Here is a 22323-nt window from a genome sequence, read left to right on the forward strand (position 1 = left end):
ACGTTGCTTAGATTCGCTAATTTGATTGGTTAATGAAATGATTTTGTCGCGCATGTCAAACTTAACTCTGTCCCTTAATTCGAGAAATATTGAGTAAGTTTGACGTAAAAATTAAGAATTTAAATGATGGCAAATACTGACATTGAATTGACGATGAAATAGTTTATAAAAAAGACCTATCATTTAAATTTAATACAATAAATTTATGAGTGGGTAAAAATATCATAATCTAGAGTACACATCCTTGATAAAAAGAGTGTAATTATGTATTCCAACTTTTCCTGTGGATTTTATATTACTGTCGATGTCAATCTCTGAATATGGTATAAGAAATCACCACTGGAATACATACTTGATGAGTGATAAATTACCCAATAAACGTAAACTTGCTAATGTCAGAAAAAAATAAAATGGCCGACTCTATTACAGAAATCTTATATTTGATTGTTGGTACGAATTAAGCATATTTAGGGCATTAAAGGTGGAATTTTTACTGCTACAAAGCCCTCGTTTTACAGCCAATTTCAATGTGTGAGAAAATCAGCCAAATAGAATAAACTGGACCTTGAAAGATGATTTGGGTGTGCTTGATTATTTTTTTCTTACAAGGTACCACAGGCATTTGCCTCAGAAAAAAAACCCTATAGACCTTAATATAACACGTAATATTAAGGTATGTAGGGAGGGGGGGAATCTAAGACGAGTGCCTGTGCACGGTACCCAACAATTTTGACTAAAATGGATTTGGCTTATTTATTTCCCACAGGCACTCGTCTCAGAATTTTTTCTTCCTATATACCTTTATATAACACAAGCAGTTATATTAAGGTATATAGGAAAAAAATTTCTGAGACAAGTGCCTGTGTTATTTCCAAAATATTTTGACAAAAATGTCTACTTTGACCTGTTGACAAATGTAAGAATTATTCAAGAATATTCATTATTAATCCACACAATTATTTCTCTTTACTATTAGTATGCAATAAAAACTTTCAGCTGATATTTCAAGTCAATTCCCCTAGGCTGAGGTGGAGTAAGGGTAAAGCCCAGGGGGGCCCATCCCTGCCCACTGTTTTTTGGGGAAATTTGGTTGAAATAAAGCACCCCTCCTAAGCTGTCAGTGGTACCCCCTTATGAAAATTCCTGGATCAGCCACTGCTTAGTCTAACCCCTTGGAAGTCCAGTGACAAATATTTTATGTATATTCAGAACATAATATTGAATTGAAGGGGCAGTTGTATCACTTGTTTAGTTAAGTTAAATCTGATATGGTCACATCAGGGTTTTAATAGAATGAAATTCAAAACACTGTGGCTGTGGCCATTGATTGACACATTAAATTCATCCATTGACTGGGACAATTTAGGTGAATGTTAGTATGTAACGACCATTGCTCACTGTGTACTTTTTAAAGACACTTAAACTATGGGGTCACCAAAGGTTCTCAACACCTTAATAAAGTAATTCGAAAAAAATTAATCAGAAATAACACGATGTTTTGATTTATATCAATTATATAAATCAAAACATAAAGGTTATTTCTGATTAATTTTTTGAATTATTTTATAATAAAAGGTGTTAAGAAACCTTGGTGACCCCACAGTTTAAATGTCTATCGTAGGTACGTTGTGAACAGTGGTCGTTACAGATAAACATTCACGTAAATTGTCCCAGTCAATGGATGAATTTAATGTGTCAATCAATGGCCACAGCCACACTGTTTTGAATTTCATTCTATATGCATTGTATTTCATTGTTTGGTATTGACAGTGTGTCTTGTGATTCTATTATCCTTGGGCTAAGTTTTAAGTGCATGACTTGATATATTTTCTAAATTTGTACAGTTTGCTTAATTTCCATTATATGCCATCCATTTTAACCTCAAAAAACCAAGTTACTTTGGATATAATGTTTTTGACTAATCAATCCTGTTTCTGTCATCACAACTTCTTTGAAACTACTATTAAACAGAATTTCATGCAACTTTTTCTTGGAGTTCTGTCCCTTGGAACTAAGATTTTTTGTATAAATTTACTACTGCAGCTGTTTTTCATTGTAACTATTTTGAATGTGAACTACAGAATATTCCCACAGGCACTTGTCTCAGAAAAAAAATATTCCTATATACCTTAATATAACACAATGAGAAACCAGTATAAAATTACATGCGGACTGGGTGTTGCCAAAGTTTGAGACGGATGCAAAAAAACATCCCGTTGACCGACATCTGAGTCGTGCTACTAATGATCCCGACAACAGTGATAGTCGTGTCATATACCATTGTGTAGATAAATCAATTGAGATTTACGGCATATTAAGTTTAAGTAGGTTTGACAACCGAGAAATAAAAAAATAACGGGAATTTCGGGACTGGGTGTCATTTTTCAAAAAATTTAGTTATATTAAGGTATATAGGAATTTTTTTTTTCTGAGACAAGTGCCTGTGAATATTCCCTCCAATTGATAGCAATTTCAAGGTATCCAAACTGCTAAGATTGAATGATAAGAAGTGATGAAACACTATGCAGTCTATCAAACTGCTATTAAATGGACTGCTGAGAACCGCCATCAAACTGCTTAAAATATGACAAGTCAGTCGGTAAAAAACTGCTTATATTTATTAGCAGATTAATTAAACTTGGGGTTAAGTCACAGTTGTATCTGCAACTCTTCTTAAAACTCTGCTATATATATATATTCATGTCTCTGTCACTAGGCAGAAGGTGTGTTACATGTTACCTTTGAGTCTGACGTCTGCCTCACATTGGTTTCCTTTCTCTAACTTGAGTTTGCCTAACTTGAGTTTTGATTGAGAATATAGTAAAATTGAATAGTTAGTAAAACTTTGCATAGCAAAAGTTGTGATAATTGGTCTGTTGTATGCTTGAAATCTCGTGCATTGCATTGATAAAATGTATCAAAGTTGCTAGCTGTTACACAATGATTACACTGTAATACTGTATTGATATTGTAAAAAAGAAAGTTTGAAATGATCATAATGTAAAGAAGAAAATGCCAATAATAAATAAAAACCTATCCAGAGCTCCTGATAAGCTGTGTTTTTGCATAAATTACGCAAATAAAACAATAGAAAACCCAATTCAATTTTCCTCAGCTCTTAAAAAATCCAATTTGAAGGAAAACCAAATTATTTATTAAAAAACTATACCTTACCAACCCTATTAGCCCGGCTGTCAAGTGCTTTATTTACCAAAAGTAATGATTTATTTTGCGTAATTTACTAATTTATTGTTCAATTAATATTTTGTAATTTTAAGGAAGAAACTTTCGTCATTAAAAAAGAGCATCAATCAAAATGCAATAGTAACTACTGGGGCATTCTAGGTCACTTACATTAACGTTAATGTAACCAAAGCAATGGGTCAAGATTTTACAAATGGCAGAACTGAGTCCTTGTATGAATATTTCAATAATTTATCCCTTACTAAAAAAAAAATTAATTTATTCTGAGGAATGGAGAATCGTCGCCCATATTATTGAATCAATCATGGAGAAAGCAATCTCAAATAACTCTGTGTGCAATGATACTGGTCATTAAATAACCACCCATTGTTGTAATCATATATTTAAGGGGGCTCACAGGTCTAAATCAATTTTTTTTTAAATATAGCATTTCGCTATTTTTTATATAAATAAACTTTATCCTTTACTTAATGGAAAAGTTAAATAAAAATATGGGGTCACCGTTTATTTAAGCTCACATTCCACCTTTGAAACAAGCATGCATTTTTGTTAAGGTACTTTTTTTCTGTCTAACTAGGAGAAAAAAAGGTAAAATCGAAATAAAAAAAGAACTAAATTACAGAAATTGCTTAAATTTTGCAATAGTTTAGTTTAAGTACAGTTCATTTGAAAAAAAATAATAAAAAACATAGGTCACTGATGAGTTTAAAAAGTTATTTCAATTTTTATGCCAAAAATGGCATTTTTTCACCAAAGGGAGATAATTTGGAGCTTTTTCAATGATATAATCATTTTAAAAGTCATCATGGGCCAAAACGAATTGATTTTTTGGGATGATTTTTGTACCACACCATAAAGTAACAGCTAATAGTGTAATAGTGTAATGAATAAAATTTGTAATGAAAAAACAAATGTTTTTATTTTTGCTGATTTTTTTGTACCCTCCTTTGCGACATCATACACATGACAATGAATCAATTTTACCCAAACAGAGAATGTCTCAATTTGAAAACCATGAGGGAAAAAACCCAATACATTCAGGAATAATTGGAGTGAAAAACCCAATTCAACCTTTTGTCTGAGGGGTGAACTTGAACTGATAATGCAAAAGGAACAAATATTGCACTCAATTCAGTGGTGAATCCAGCCGTTTTAAAAAGGGTGTGTTCCCAACCCAGAGTAAAAGAGGGGTTCCAACTATATGCTCCCATTCAAATGCATTGATCGTCAAAAAAAAGGAAAGGGGGGGGGGTTCCAACAAAAGTTCCTTCTTAATACTAGCTTTTGATCATAGACAAGCTTCTGTCCAAGTTTGTTAAAAATAACTAAAACCGAAGCTCTGCATGAAATCCAATTATCCAGTGTTCAAAGTGTTAATGCAGAAATATTGTATACAATGGGAGATGACTCCATCTAATTAAAATTATATTAAAATTGTCTCCCTTGTATATTGTCAATCAAATTGTGTAACCAATAATATCTATCAATAACTTTGAATATTTACACAAAAACCAATTGCTTCAGTTCAATTTAAAGTCCTAAGAAACCTCAAAAAATATAATGCATATGGATAGTTTTCATTATAAAACTTATGTACATATACTTTTTTCTGAAGAAAATTCTTTAATTTTTTCATATTTAGAAGAAGTTTACTTTATTTTAATTGCTTCCTTCCAGGATGCAATTCCCTGACATATTTTCTGTATGCAAAGTGACCTCAGTGTGACCAATCTCGTAAAAATCCGGTGATCGCAATACGCATGGATGTCCTTAAAATAAACTATTATCTGATTGTACATGTACATTGTACATGTTAAATACGTGCTCAATATCCATGCTTTTTTGTTGATTGTTGACAAAGACTGAGTATACGTATAATAAATTCAAATCTGGTAAAAGATACAAGTTACTGTCCGATTTTTACATGATCTCCAATAAAACGTTTATTTTGAAATGCCGTTATTTAATGACAGTTAATCAATTAAAAAAGTGACAACATATGTGTTTCCCTTAACCATAATTAATTTATAAATTTTTATTTTGGCATTTTTTTTTTGCTTGCCGAATCCATGTGCACGCAACTGCGTGTTAGCGTATAGGGAGCTACGCGCCTGTTTGAATAAGGGGTTGGAAGGAACGAAAGGGTCTGTTTCTAGCATTAATCTAGCAGTTCTCTTTTGTAATTTTAATATCCTATTTAAACCCTCACTGCTGCAACTACCCCGCACGGAACAACAATAATCAATAAATGGCTAGATATAACCATTATAGAATAATTTTCTGCAGTCTTTTCTTAATCTTTAATAGTAGATATAGCCTAGATAAAATTTTTGATCATTATTTAGGTATTTAGTTTAAAAAAATATGTCTGATGATCCTGCCCACAAACAAGAAGATGGCAGTCAACATGCCTAAAAAAAGAACATAGGGGAAAATGCAGGTTTTGGCTTGTTACTCTCTGAAACTTAAGCTTTTAGAGCAAATCTGACGGGGGTAAAAATGTTGATCAGGTTGAGATCTATCCACCCTGAAATTTTCAGCTGAATTGGACACGTTGGGTTGCTGACCCTGAATTGGTAATTTTAAGGAAATTTTGCAGTTTTTGGTTATTTGCTTGAATATTATTAAAAATAGAAATATACTGTAAACAGCAATTATGTTTTTCAAAGAAAGATCTACAAAAAAGTCAAATCACCCAAATTGCCAATTGACTCCTCTAAGGGATGCCTATATTTACTGATAATATAAATATAATTCATCACTTTTAAAAGACAGTGTTTACTTAAGTTGAAACATGTTTGCAATTGCTTACTAGAATTTCATTGTCAACTAAAAAAAAGGAGTAATTTCCCTTTGAAAAAGTATTGTGAAGTCTTGTGTTTGGTTTTAGCTTATCTAAATAAACAAACTGTCAAAAACACATTTTTTATTTCAAAGGTTGGAAGCAACTTCTGGAAAAATTCTGTTGAATATAATACTGTATAGCGGGTTATTTTTCGCGCTGTCTAAATTTTCGCTTATTTTTCGCGGATAGAACAAAATGTATTCCTCCAATTTAAAAGTGTACATGCATAAGTATTGATACAAGTTTTTAATCCGCCAAAATATTTTGTATACTTTTATATTCAATAAAAATCGCAAAATTTTACACTTGTGAAAATAACCTGTTATACGGAATACCTTATTACCATTAGCTCTGAAAATCACCAAATACAGCCGAGTGAGTTTGACTTGTTTAATTGAATGATGTGATGCTCTATTGTTGAATTGAAAGTTGTCATCCTCACTATTTAATGCAGGGGAGTTGGATGACATAAATTAGACAAAATTTGTCAGGAGTATTAACACTTTCCTCCATAAGGGACCTCTCATTTTTAATTTGGGAGAGGGGGGCTGGTCATAACACGGGGTTCAATTTTGTTTATAAATTTAAAAGGGTGGATCAATATTTTTTAACATGGAAATAAGTAGTTAACATTCTTCAAGAGACAAAATGTCAAGAGGAACATCAAAACAGTCAAATGAAATATATGTTTACCACTATTCATATACAATAAAGTAAAACACCACAGGGATTTAGTGATGTAGGAAGCTGCCATTTTCTTTTGTCCCTTATAAAATACATATAAGTGCTTCAAGGTTCATAACCCCAATAATCCAGTCGTTGTATGTTTCACTCAATTTGATTACTACATTGACAATCATTACTGCCAAGTTTTGTTATAACCAGCTTAATAGTTTGAGAGAAATTAATTATAAATTAAAAAACGAAATCTGGACAGGAATTTGTGCAAAATTTTGTAAAAAATTCTAATCATGCAGCATCATGAAAGAATATAGTGTACAGCAATCAATTCTCCAATAAATGATCAAATATTCATACAATATACTGAGTAATATGCAACAAACAGTTGAATATTGATACAAAAGATAATACTGAGATGATGAACACCAATAATGTACCCTTTTGTTTTCGTTATAAGATACTTTTGGGTCCATTTATACCTCTTATTATTTAAAATTTGTACTTTTAGGTTAATAAATCAAAACTTTTGGGTTACTATCACAAATTTAAGAATGAAATGTGACAATAAATGAGTAATTGAATTGTTCATGCTGAAAGCATGAATTATCCATATACAAGTTTATCGACTTTATGGAGGTTTCACCAAAGCCTAACATAAAACATATAATAGATTTCTCTGAGTAAATAATGTGTTATTATGGGGGGTCACATAAAAATAGTGAAATATTATGGGGGGATCAAGAAAATTTTATGTTTGACTTCAAAATGACCAGCCCCACTCCCAGGTAAAAAATGATAAGTCCCTAATGAAGCCTTTTGACGCCACCCCCTTTCCTCCATAATGACGCCTTTTGATGCCACCCCCTTTCCTCCATAATGATGGCTTTTGACGCCACCCCCTTTACTCCATAATGATGCCTTTTGACGCCTGTGTAGTGTCTCAGAAATGTCTCACTTACGAAAAAAAATTATCAGACTTAAATTTGTATCTAATATAAAAAGGATATTTAGAATCTCTGACTGAAATTTCATTGATGAAATCTTCATTTTCACAATGCATTGATACTTTAAATTTGATGATTTTTTTCAAATCAAGTATTTAAAAAAAATGTATCCATGCCATTTCATGTTATTTGTTGTATCTATGAATTTTGTTTCTGACCTGATTTTTGTCGAGCCTTTGACTTTAGTAGAAAAAAGCGAGAATAAGCGATTCCACATTCCATCGGCGGCGGCGGCGTCCACAAATATTCACTCTGCACATGGTTAAAGTTTTTGAAATTTTAATAACTTTCTCAAACCTATAATACTGGATTTCTACCAAACATCGACAGAAGCTTGTTTATGAGCATAAGATAGTATCCAGAAGTAAATTTTGTGAAAATGATGTTCCATTTTTTCTGTATTTTACCTATATATGGACATAGTTTTTTTACGGGAAAACATTACATTCCCTCTGTGGTTAAAGTTTATTTTTAAAATTTTAATAACTTTCTTAAACTATACTGGATTTTTACCAGACTTGGACAGAAGCTTGTTTATGATCATAAGATAGTATCCAGAAGTAAATTTTGTAAAACAATAAATCCATTTTTGCCGTATTTTACTTAAAATGGGCATAGATTTTCTGCCAGGAAACAACACATTCACTCTGTGGTTAAATTTTTTTTTTTTTTAAATAACTTTCTTATACTATTTTTATTTTGCACCAAACTTGGACAGAAGCTTGTTTACGATCACAAGCTAGTATCTAGAAGGACATTTTGTTAATATTTTGTACCTGTGTATCTGTATTTCACTTATGAATGAAATTAGTTTTTCTTCCAGTTAACATTACATCCAGTCTGCGGTTAAAACATTTATTAGATTCATAAACTATCCTAGATTTTTACCAAACTTGGACAGAAGCTTCCTACTATCAAAAGATAGTATCAAACAGAATATTTTTATTGATTTTTTCCCTCATTTTTGTTGAGCCTGCAATTTACAGCAAAAGTAGGCGAGCCACTGGGTTCTGCGGAACCCTTACAAATTTTTTATATGTGAGATTACCATCATGTTTGTGTCCACATGTGTTATTGAAATTGCAGATCTTTCAACTTTTTGAGACAGGGCCATTCTTGTCACTTTGACATATCTAGTTTCCATTGATTTATATTTCTTGTTTGTATATTAAAGCAAAGAATACTGATATGACAGGAGATGTGTAAATTTATATATAATGTATTGTGCAATAGCAGGAAAACTTCAATTTCATAGTATTGCACCAAAGCAAGCAATCTTCAATTGCACAGTATTGCACAATAGCAAGAATTCTTCAAATGAAAGTAAATACAAATATTTTTACCCATTTTATTTTTTTTTAAAGATATTTCACCACATTTATTTTTTGTGAGAAACCTATATATTATGTCACAAATTTGATAGCAATCTAGATTCAGACAGTATCAAGCTTGAATGTTGTGTCCAAACTTGCAAACTGTTCAGGGTTCAACTACTGCAGTGGTATAAGGCTGCACTCAGCGAAGCTATTAATTAACAAACATCACTAAGATCCTTTTACCTTTCTGTATTTTCAGACAAAACGACGAAAAAAGCAAGAAAATGATTGGTATACTATGTATAGTGAGAGAGTTTGTAGACTTTGTAGGTCTGTGTCCGTATGGTCCTTCGGTTAGACCATGTGATGAGCCAGAGAGGTCACCCCAGGTTCAAGGTTTGTGTCGTGATGTTCCTTCCCCTGTGGTAGAGTCTCCTGAGCTACCAAGGGCTGCTGACCCGGAGCAGTGTTTGGTGGAAGCACCCCGTGTTGCCTTGTTTTCAGCAATGCCATTTGAGGTAGAAGTCATTTCTACTTTGGATGACACTGTTGAAAATGATACAGCGGTGTTTGAGGAGGTAGAGGAACATGAGTTGGTTTTCGATACAGATGATGCTGACCTTTTCTCAACCTGGGATGAGGAGCAGCAGCAGGCTGATGAGTGGTGGGAGGATCTGGAAAGGAGGGTTATTGAGGTATCAGAGGAGGTTGAGGCCCTATCCGAGGATTATAGTGAGGTAAAACAAAGGTTGGAGAGTGATGATGAGACTCTGCAGATGTTTGGCGCAAACTTGGAAAGTGAGGGTCGAAATCTGCAGATGCAGTATGTAATCTCCAGGGTTTTACCTTGCTGTGGTCCTGTGGATTTAGAAGAAGGTGTAAGTGATGTGGAGGAGCTGTCTCTGGAGGATGACGAGGTCTTTACTGATGAGCATGATAGAGTTGTGATTTGGGACGAGGAAGGCAGAGCAGCTATGAGGAGAGTTTGGTTAAGGAGGCATTTCATGAAGAGTCATTGTCTGAATGGTTTTTGGAGGACCTTTAGAGGGTATAGTTTGAGGTGTCGGATGTTTCAGCTTAGTATTGTGTGTCGTTGAGAGGAGAAGGTTCAATTTGTATTTTTGTTAGTTTTGTCCCTTTTAGCCAGTTGCCCCCAGATTACCTGACAAGTAATAAATGAATGATTGATGGTATTGATTGATTGGTTGGTTGATGTTTTATTGATGATTGTATCTTGAACACTTCATTGACAGTTTGGTCTTTTAATAGGTCATAACAGGTTAGGAATTCTCTGGCAAAAATGAAAACTATAAAAAGATATGAGTAAACCTGCCCTAAGTCTTACTCCCCAAGTTCCCCACTTCCTGTTCAGTCTTATCCCAAACCCCAAGTACTCTACCCGTACTTTCTTTGTATATATATATATATATGTAAATAAAAGCATGATTGTTTAATACAATTTTTATTTAAGTCAGACATTGTATGTTACCAAAGGTAAATGTACAATGTTGTTGTAGTATGTTATCATCATTAGGATATCAGAGACCTTCATATGTACAGTAATCGTAGAAATAGGGTATTAATTTTGTACAGTATTTTGGTGGGAATTCAGGATTTTACTATACCCAAGGTAAAACTTGTAAATATCACATGACATCATCATTGAACTCAACACACCTGACGTTATCAGTAACACACACCTTCAAATTTGATATGGATCAGATTTTGAAAACAAAACACAGAAGAAATTTGGTACCGATCATCAACCTTGTCAGTCAACATTTTTTGGAGTTGTTTCCCTTTTAATGACCTTTTTTTTAACCATATTTTGGACATATACTATTTATAGATAGAAAAAACTATGAATTATAAATAGATAGAAAACACTAGATTATAGAGAGAGAAAAATTTAAAAACTATATTATAGAGAGAGAAAAATTTAAAAACTATATTATAGAGAGATAGAATAAAAACTATATTATAGAGAGAAAAAAATTTGAAAAGAATTTAAAAATTATCAGCAAGACAAGATCTATTTTGTGGGATAAAACCAACTACATGTATATAGAAGATGTAGAGACGAATGTACAACTGAAACGAATCAGTAAATCACTGAGATCAGAAAAGTTTCAAATTCCCAAGGTCTTAGAAATAAGATTTAGAAAGGTCAGATGCTTATGGTTGCCATCTTACAATATCTTTTTCTTTTTGATAAACATGACTTGTTTTAATTTGGATTTTTTCTAAACTTTTTTGTAAAATGTAAAATAAAATAACACCTTTCCTGGAAACCTGGTAAATGAAACTTCTTGTTTAATCATCCCTCCATGTCTGGTACATCAATATTAAACCATTTTATTCACAAAGTATCAAGAACTAACCTGGGTGGGATAACTAACATGATACTTCCTAAATAGGTCGTCTGGAAGATGTGTGAATGAATGAATGAATGAACGAGATAATAATAGAGCAGAGAGAAAGATATCTTAAGGGTATTGTGTACTGTTCTGTGGAGGGACGTTATTTAGGAATGTTTATAATTCTAGCAATTTTCAGAACAGTTTGGTATTTCTGAGCTACATAAATTTACTATTTAAAGAAAAATTGGTTAATGTCAATTAAATTTAGAGTCAGATTAAATGTATAACTGTTCCAATAGATTTTAAAGTCAATATTAATGAATTTATTAAATTTTTGTTTTGTCTTTGGCTTTCATAATTTTTTTTTTTTTTTAATTTTTATAACTTTTTTCTTCAGACCAGTTGTTTATAAAAATTTTACAACATTCAAATTTTTATTTTTATTTTAGTATAGATGCTGTATTATGAACATCGTTCTGAAGGGCATGACTCTGACCTTGACATCCTTGATCAACCTTGAGGGTTTCCTCTTTGAATATGACCTTAAAAATCATTCCATAGTGCCATATCTATTTGCATAGACTTCATGGTAAATTAAAAAAGGGGGAATCTATAAAACCTGGTTAAGTCAAATGGTCCACTCCATTATGACAACCTGAACAAATTGAAAACGGGTGGTATTTGCCTTACTTGTTTCTTTTTATTGACATAATTGGTTAACATTACAATAATTACGACAGAGGAGCCAAAATTGGGTAAACATACAACACAACTGACTTAAAAATTCACACGCTAAAAACTCGCATACAAAAAAATTCACACACTAAAAATTCACACACAAGGAATTCACACGCAAAAAATTCACACGTAAAAAATTCACACACAAAAAAAATCACACAAAGACAAGTCACCAACAAAAAAAGTTCTTGGAGTTGCAGTACATAGTAAAACAAAATGATATACACTGGTAAAAAAATAAAATTTCCTACAGTTGGCGCAGTAGATACCACTGCTTTATCTTACTGCATGACGTCCATACTCGTTTTATTTTAGAACTCACAATTGTCCAGTGAAGGTTATAGTTGTAGAGGTGTTTAGATCTCTTGTAAGTACAAGTTTCAGTACTTATCTGTCACTAGTAATACCGAGAATAAATGTCACTACAACTGAGCTTTTCCTGCATACGATTGGTTTCCTCACATTACTTGGTATTTTATGCAAAAGTCTATACTTTTTTTATATTTTGGTCTGTAGTTTTTTCCCTGAAAGTTAAAAGTAACATTTCATTGAGATATTTTATTGGGACTGATTCAAACACAAAACATTGCAGATTTGTGATAAAAAAAAATTATTTCCTGTTTATTATAATTAATATCAAAAGTAACCTGCAATATATTTAATTTTAATTTGAAGTAATGTGTTGGAAAGATGGTCTCTGATAATTTAGTGGTGACAAACATTCTACTTTTATAAAAAAAAAAAAAAAAAAAAAAAAAAAAGAAAAAAAAAAAAAAAAAAAAAAAAAAAAAAAAAAAAATACACTGTAATATCTATGCATAATAATTAATAGTTTTTTTTTCAGGTATTTTAATCCTTTCTTCAGTTTAATTTCAGAATGTTTCTGATAGACTGGATAGTGGTTGAGAAACACAGAACATCTTCCGGATTTTGATGAAATCATGTCGTGATGGAAGTAATGGATACATTATTTTCATGGGAAGGCGGAATTGAATTGTGTCGTGATGGAAGTAAAGGATACATTATTTTCATGGGAAGGCGGAATTGAACTATGTCGTGATGGAAGTAATGGATACATTATTTTCATGGGAAGGCGGAATTGAATTATGTCGTGATGGAAGTAATGGATACATTATTTTCATGGGAAGGCGGAATTGAATTATGTCGTGATGGAAGTAATGGATACATTATTTTCATGGGAAGGCGGAATTGAATTATGTCGTGATGGAAGTAATGGCCGATACATTATTTTTACAGGAATTTTCCTTTTAATTATTTTGAATAAAAACATCCAAATTTATTTAATTTTAACGATAAAAACAAAAGATTTTAGATTTCAAACAAAATTTAGCAATATTTTTTTTTCTTTATTAAATTTCAAACAAATCACTAAAATTTATTAAAGAAGCATTAAAATATATCCATGTAATTGTTGAGTAAAAATGCTTTTTTAAAGTAATTATCTTTTTCTGAATTAAAATAAATAACTGTTAATTTTTTTCCAAATTTGAATAAATAACCATTCCATTTCCTAAATTTAGATATCAAAGTTTAGCTCACAATAACTAAATTAGTTTGAAAATTTTAATGTTTCACTGAGATTTGGACTTCCAACAACTTGAATTTAACAATATTATAGCGTCTGATTGCAACATGAATACATTACTAACTTTTTTTTAAAATTGTTTAAAAATTGAACACTAGCAAGTCAGTAGAACATTACCTATAAACTAGACATGAAACCCAATCACCATATCCCATCACTATACCCTATCACTATACCCAATCACCAAACCCAATCACTATACCCAAGCACCAAACCCAATCACTATACCCCATCCCTATACCCCATCACTATACCCAATCACCATACCCAATCACCATACCCAATCACAATATGGATAGAATAAAAGGTAAAGGTTATACTGGCTTGCTGATGTTTTCTTCTTCGTTTTCTTTAATTATCCCCTCGACCCACATAGCAACAGCTTTATATATAGTTGACCTGGGACTGAGCTTTGGAGCAGCTTGGGTGGAATAAGGCAACATCCAGGAACTGGAATTTAAGAGCTCAGAGGTCTTGGAGGAGAAGCCTAGGGGTCGGATGAAAGGGAGAGTGAGACTCCAGACACTTGTATTTAAGGGCAACAGGGTAGGGGATAGTTAACCCAAAACAAATCCAGGGACTTATTTTTAAGGGCATGGGGGTCGGGGAGGGTTATCCCATGGGGGTCCAGGGACTTGTTTTTAAGGGCTTGGGGGTCAGGGAGGGTTACCACATCGGAGTCCAGGCACTTGTTGTTATGGGATTAGGGGTCGGGAATCCCCATGGGAGTCCAGGATCTTGTTTTTAAGGGATGGGGATTGGGGAGGGTTAACCCATGGGAGTCCAAGGACTTGTTTTTAAGGGATCGGGGTTCAGGGAGGGTTACCCCATTGGAGTCCATGCAGGGACTTGTTTTTAAGGGATGGGGGTCGGGAAGGGTTACCCCATGGAAGTCCAGGGACTTGTTTTTAAGGGATTGTGGGTCTGGGAGTGTTACCCCATGGGAATCCAGGGACTTATTTTAAGGATTTTTTGGTCAGGGAGGGTTACCCCATGGAAATCCAGGGACTTGTTTTTAAGGGCTTTGGGTCGGGGAGGGTTACCCCATGGGAGTCAGGGACTTGTTTTTAATGGTTTTTGGGTCAGGGAGGATTACCCCATGGAAATCCAGGGACTTGTTTTTAAGGGCTTGGGGTAGGGGAGGGTTAACCCATGAGAGTCCAGTCTATTTGAGGGCTTGGAGGTTGGGGAGGGCTACTCCATGACCTAGTGTAATAGAGAGTTGCTGGGTAAGGAGGGGAAGTAAGTAATGTGTTGGTGTTGTAATTTCACACTGTTCTGATACTGTTTAGTTGCTTTAAAGTTTGTGAAGTACAAATAACCCTGTACTTTTGGATGAAATGCATTATAAATTTCAAAATAATGAACACTTTCGTTTTTGAATTTAAATACATAACACTTTCTTTTCTAGATTTTAAAGAAATAACACTTTCTTTTCTGAATTAAAATAAATAACACTTTCTTTTCTGGATTTTAAATAAATAACAATTCCTTTTCTAGTTTTTATATAAATAACCATTCCTTTTTCTAAATTTAAATAAATAAACCTTCCTTTTAAAAAATTTAGATAAATAATCCTTCCTTTTTTAAAATAAATAAATAAATAAACCTTACTTTTTATTAGATTTGAATAAATAACCATTTCTTTTTTTAAATTTGAATAAATAACAATTTCTTTTTTTAAATTTGAATAAATAACAATTTTTTTTTCTTAATTTAAATAAACCTTCTTTTTTCTAAATTTGAAATAATGACCCCTTTTTTTTGTGTGCTGGTGGTGTTACCACAGGTTTGTGTATGCGTCTAGTGTGGTTGGGAGTCATAGACTCTTACACTGCCGCTGGATAGCTTATATTCATAGGTGAAAAGAAAGCTGAGTGCGTAAGTCTTTCCTTCCAGTACATAGCCTCTACACTAACAAGACTTCTACAGTGCCTCCCCGTGACAGCACATGGTAACTAGGATCTAGTGTCCTAGGCTTTACTGTAGAGGATCTCGGAGTAGCAAGGTCCCTAGAGATGAAGTGTGTAGGCCGATCGACATGCGGAGATCCCTACACTCATCAACCTTGCCCCAGTTATGGGTAAAATAGCCCGCTAGATGATGGTCATCAGCCTTCAAAGGATGTCTAGGAGAAGAAAACTCTGATATGAAATTTTTGGTAGATTTGACTCTTCAGCCTTGGTCTGCAATTGAGTAAACATTCTCTGGTTCTTCAGGTTTGGGATTGAGAGATATGCCAACAACCTATCCTTGTAAAAAGGAAGAATGATTATATACTGATTAATCTCCCAGATGAGGAACATCACAACTGGGTCTGCATGAAGCTTTAACATTTGAAAGACAAGGTAAATATGCATCAGGTACATGTAGTAGATGTCTAGTCATTTCATTTCAGCAGCTATGATTTTGATGTACAAGTTCGCATTTTAGTGTAGAAAAGGGAGAAATTTCTAAGGGAGAAATCTGACACGAACCAGAAAACCAGATTGAGTAACTAACCCAATATAATAGAGAATTTTAAAAACATTGGTGCTCCTGAAAGAAAAGCAAGGGTACAGTTCCTGTTCCACAGGTCACAATTAACAGATATGGCCAAAATATGTATTACATACATTATGTAAATACTTTACATTTAATATCATACATGTTATAAATGAAAATGCTGTATTTACTATACTAAAATAAAATTCAATGTATTGAAAACTCACCACACTATTCTCTCTCACTCTCTTTCTCTTTCTATCTCTCTCTTTCCGGTGTTCAAACTGCTCTTCTTATATTTGAATTTAAAAAAAAAATTGCTTTCTATCATAGAAAGATGTATTGATTAGATAATATCTATAGGTTTATATATTATATATTGCAATAATATTTGTGTATCATCACATACATCTTAACAATTACATTTATATTCATAGCAATTTGATATTTACACCTGGCTCATTGGACCTATATGTCACTTTAGCAATAGTATATCTTATTTATCTGTATTAACTGCTATGATTAGATGTTGATTAAATTGACTAAATTTCATATACATGTATAAATATCGAAATAAGATGTGGTAATTAATTGTCAATGAGACAACTGACTCCACCAGAGACTAAAAGATATACAAGTTAACAACTAATTGGTCAACATACGGCCTTCAATAAGTGTTTTTACTACCATCACAGTTAAGGATTCATTTTTTTTTCAGTTATCCTGGATATTTATTGAAGTAAAATCTAAGGAAGTAGGACCTGGATGTAAAATAATATCAACTTTAAGGTATGTATGTTGACGGTAACAAAATCCTTGTTTCAAGGTAACATTAAAGATAATGAACGGTTCTAGTTTATTGCTTCTATAATAATGCAATACCTAATTACAGATATAGAAATATGAAGATGTGGTATGATTGCAATTTGGAAAACTCTCCAAAAAACCAAATGACATATAAATTAACAGCTATAGGTCACAATTCTGCCTTCAAAAATGAGTAAAACCCATACCACATACATGTTACGTTAGCTATAAATTGACCAAAAAATGAAAATTGTAAAAAAATTCAGTCGAGAAAACAAACTGCCTAATTCATGTCCAAAATAATGAACAAAACAAATATGTTACACAGCAACAAACATTAACCACTGAATAACAGGCACATACAGAGTGTGGCAGGGTTAAACTAGTTTGAAGGCATATTGTCCTTATCCGTCAAATCTTTGGTTGAATGAAAATTTTTAATCCATGGTGCCTGAAATAATTGACATGTTTATTTTAAACAAATCTGAAGCAAAATGAAAGTACAATGGTGGCATTTCATACTTAAGATGCCATAAGATTTGATACAATTCTAAAACTGCTTTATATGAAGAATTTCTTCAGCCTCTGTCTCCTGATTACTCCATATATGGATAAAATGTAAATATCTTCTGACATCAACATTATATATAATTTTTTGTGAATTTTAGTTTACATGTTTTGAATGAAATTTTATTTTCTATTTGTAGACAAAGCGTGCTTGTTAATTTAAAAATCAACTGAAGCAGAAGAATGGATTCTGTTGATCTGAGGAACTTGGAAACACTTATTGACAAAAAAATATGTAGTAATACAATTATGTTTACTCTGAGAGATAGAAAGAGGGGAGAGCCAGTTGTAAAAATTTATTCTTTTAAACCAGATATGTCGATTACTTTCGAATATCACAGGCCTACAGTTCCCCCTAAATAGTCTTAATTAATACATGTACTAGGTGTTTAATGTAAGACTTTGATGGGACTTGTGAGAACAACCAGCTGCCATTGGTTAAAATTTATTTTTATGCCCTTTTAGTTGGGGGGGGGGGGGGCATATTGTTTTACTCCTGTTCTAACTTCCTACTGTCCTATTATAAGTAAATAAATATAAGAAGATGTGAAATGTTGACAATGAGACAACTCTTCGTCAAAATCACTACAGATAATTCCAGATAACTACTCCTAGAGTTTAATGAGTTATCTCCCATATTTGAAGGTACTTTTGGTAACAGTATTTCGTGATAAGGCTGATGCAAATAGGAGACAACTCTTAATTTTTTTATAAAAAGATTTAACTTGTTTTTGAATTTAACAAACTGAGCATAAGTTGTGAGAAATGGAAACTAGCAGTCTGAGATTTAGGGTTAAGGGGTGGGAATACACTGCTTACAATGCTTATCTCTTCATATGAGCTAGTTTGTTCACTGCATGGAAGGCCTGCAATAAATAAGAATGTATTGGTTTACTTATAATTGTTATATATTTTATGTTAGATATGCTATATCAGATGTAAATTAAGTAAGATGACAGTATTATTTAGAGCTCTGTGAATAAAACCAGCTTGTAAACATAAGTCTAGATAATGCATTACGCGGTAAGTGGTTTGGTCTGACATGGTGATTTCAAATTATATTTACGTCATCATCATCTCCAAAGTGTTTCCATTCTCAATTTTATCTGATATTAAACGCCCCTTCCTCACAAAGTTTAATGAGTTATCTCCCATATTTGTAGGTACTTTTGGTAACAGTATTTCATGATAAGGCTTATTCAAATAGGAGACAACTCTTATTTTTTGTAGAAAAGATTTTTTTAACTTGTTTATGAATTTAATGGTAAATCTTGTGACTTTGTAAATTTTTTCTCAGCTTTAAAACAATATCTAACACCCTGCCCATGAAATTGAATGTTGCTCCTCGTGATTTTAGCCAGTGAATTCTTTTGCAATAGTTTAAAAGAAATGTCAAATAGTATTTCATAATGCATTTAAGAGAATGGTATATTTTATAGAATGCTAATATTGTTTTACTTGTATGTTTAGTAGTCACAAAAAATGTAATATATTATTATTTGTTTTACTTTTTTCAAGTGGAATAGATTGTAAAGTTGAAATTTCTGTAACAATTAAACACCTATGATTCTTCCATACAATATGTATGAGGGTTTTCTAAAGCAGGGTGTATGTTTTTTTCAATATTACCATATTCTTATATCTTAGGTAACAGTATTATACAAGGTGATTGCTTCATTAATCATTTCTCATTTTAATAAATAACATTAATTTGAACTTTTTTTTGTTTCTTTAAAATGATATTTAGAACAGCTTTTTAAAAATAAGCTTGTTTCAGTTATTTTGAGTTTTCATCCCTGGCTGGGTCAGACCACACAAGACTAAAAGCTGGTATTTGCTATGTATCTGCTTGGTACACAACATTTAGTAGCAATACATACTAAAGAGACTGGTTGGCTTGTAATAATATATCTGGGTATATTGATTCCTTCAGAATGATATTTTAGTGTATAGTGATTCTATAGATATAAGAAGATGTGGTATGAGTTTCAATGAGACAACTCTCCATCTGCTGAATTATGTTTTGGGGTATGGTGATTCCTGTCGGCTTTGAGGTTCACTTTAAATTCAATGGTAATCATTTCGATTTGTTTTTTTCGCTTGTTTTTTTTTTAACATAGATCAGGCCATAATGGTTTCTGCATTTGAAATTGTATCATGTTTTGTTATATTGGCCCCTTTTAAAACTTGCTTGCAGTGATCTTTTAACACCTACATCATGAAATAAGTACCTTCTAATTTGTACTACATGTACTAGTACATAGTAATAACACTGTCTGTCATCTGACTCTTGTGTAACCTCAGATCAAGAATACTGTGACCTGTTATGTTTTGTGCACAGTATACCTTTAAAATGAAGGTACATTATCATCAGACAATAATCAACATTTGATAGTTATTTCAAAGCTATGTGGAGGTAATCTGACCAGCATTTGTATGACCTAAATGTGTCATTTTTCATGCAAAGACTTGCAAGGCAAAAAGAAGAACCATATTGCATTAGATAACATAATCGTTTATTGGGAAAGACTGTACTTTTCCATTTTCATAGCTTTCTTTTGGTTTTACTCTATTGTTGAGTTACTGTCGCATTGTATTTACCCAAACGGTGACATATTCTTGGATCCTTTTGAAAACCTTCAAGGAAACCAACTAAAACTGGACTACTGAGTATATTTGTACTTTAATAAAAAAAAATATTTCACTTCTTACCACAGGAAACTTGGATGCAATGTTTTTATTTTAATTATTGTGGTAGGTTTTTCAGTAGTTATTTTATAAACATAACATATCAGTAATAGCATTGGATACTTGATTACATGTATGGGAAGTTAAGTCGCCATCTGTGTTGCGGGTTCACAGATACTATACCTTCCATTTAGGTATAGTAACGTCCCCACCATACATATCAAGTATCTGCTAATACTGATATAAACTGAGTGAGATAGATCACTCAGTTGGACCGTGACCAAGTCAACATGACCAAGTCTGTTGACTTGGTCAGACCAAGGGTCAGACAGCGACCGAGTCGTGGTCTAATCCTTTCCTTTGTACCATGCATGAACTGAGTGAGCTCGATCACTCAGTTCGATTTTACTTGGGGATGTTTTTAATTTTTATCCAAATTTTAATCGGGGATGTTTTAAATTTTTATCCATATTTTACTTGGGGATGTTTTTAACTTTTTATCCAAATTTTAATCGGGAATGTTTTTAAATTTTTATCCATATTTTAATTGGGGATGTTTTTAACTTTTTATCCAAATTTTAATCGGGGATGTTTTAAATTTTTATCCATATTTTACTTGGGGATGTTTTTAACTTTTTATCCATATTTTAATTGGGAATGTTTTTAAACTTTTATCCATATTTTAATTGGGGATGTTTTTAACTTTTTATCCAAATTTTAATCGGGGATGTTTTAAATTTTTATCCATATTTTACTTGGGGATGTTTTTAACTTTTAATCCAAATTTTAATCGGGAATGTTTTTAAATTTTTATCCATATTTTAATTGGGGATGTTTTTAACTTTTTATCCAAATTTTAATTGGGAATGTTTTAAATTTTTATCCAAATTTTAATCGGGAATGTTTTAAATTTTTATCCATATTTTAATTGGGGATGTTTTTAATTTTATCCAAATTTTAATCAGGGATGTTTTAAATTTTTATCCATATTTTAATTGGGGATGTTTTTAATTTTTATCCAAATTTTAATCAGGAATGTTTTAAATTTTTATCCATATTTTAATTGGAGATGTTTTTAACTTTTTATCCAAATTTAATTGCGGAAGTTTTTATATTTTGGGGATGTTTTTAAAAGGTAAATTTAGGGTGTATTTAACTTTTTATCTAAATTTTAATTGGGGATGGGCTTTTTAATTTGTTAACTGGGTCAGGTTTTTTTTATATTGGCTGTATAAGTCATGCTTTAGTCAAATCAGAGACTCTAAAATTGGTACTCCAAAAGGAAGAGACTGGTGGTCACTGCGGCCATTTGTTTCGGTGAACTAGCACCTTAAAGTCCAGATAACCCACAGGCCAGCTGGCTAGTACATCAGCAGACAGGTACTTTTGTACCATTTGGCATTTTTTAAACTTTTGGCAATTTTTAATTTAGACTATTTTCTTTCATTTATTTTAAAATATTTTTTACACCTTTTGATTAAATAGATATATTTTGGCTTCAAAATGGTTATCCAAGGATAATTTCTTTAATTAAAATTTACATCACACATTTTGGCTTAATGTAACTTTGGCTGTTACCTCAATTTTCAAAATAATGATAACCATTTAATATTGAAATAAAAACTACAACTCCAAATTGGCTCAATATTAAAAAAAAATAATGTATATGTTGAAAAGTTTAGATCTTCTTTTCAGTATTGATTTTTTTCATTCTTCCATGCCTGGTACTTCATGATTAAAATCTTTTCATCAACTAACACATTTTCATGGGGATATTTAACACACAGTGTAGGCTAACATAGGTGGTTAAGGTTGGTATGGATATGAGAGAAATGGAGGAAGGGTGAGGGTAAATAATGAGAGTGGTATGTATGGATATATGTTCTATAGGGAGAAAAAGGAAAATTGAGTAGATGAGGGTAATATTGAGAGTTGTATGTAAAGTAGTTGGGGACAGAATGTTAATTTCTTTATAAGGGCTTGATGTACTGGTCTAATGGAAGTGCAGTTTTCTTTTTTATCT

The 22323-nt window shown here is 32.2% G+C and overlaps 1 protein-coding gene across 1 annotated transcript; it reads left to right on the forward strand.

Annotated features, from left to right (window-relative positions):
- Nucleotides 1–9310: 9310 nt before the first annotated feature.
- On the forward strand, nt 9311–19328 carry LOC139502117 (uncharacterized). Its single transcript, XM_071291482.1, has 3 exons — nt 9311–16102; nt 16957–17027; nt 17753–19328. Exon 1 carries the CDS (start codon nt 9335–9337, stop codon nt 10145–10147), a length of 813 nt encoding a protein of 270 aa, XP_071147583.1. The 5' UTR covers nt 9311–9334; the 3' UTR covers nt 10148–16102; nt 16957–17027; nt 17753–19328.
- The last annotated feature ends 2995 nt before the right edge of the window (nt 19329–22323 follow it).

The sequence above is a fragment of the Mytilus edulis genome, chromosome 13, assembly GCF_963676685.1.
Source record: "Mytilus edulis chromosome 13, xbMytEdul2.2, whole genome shotgun sequence".
Lineage (NCBI taxonomy): Eukaryota > Metazoa > Mollusca > Bivalvia > Mytilida > Mytilidae > Mytilus > Mytilus edulis.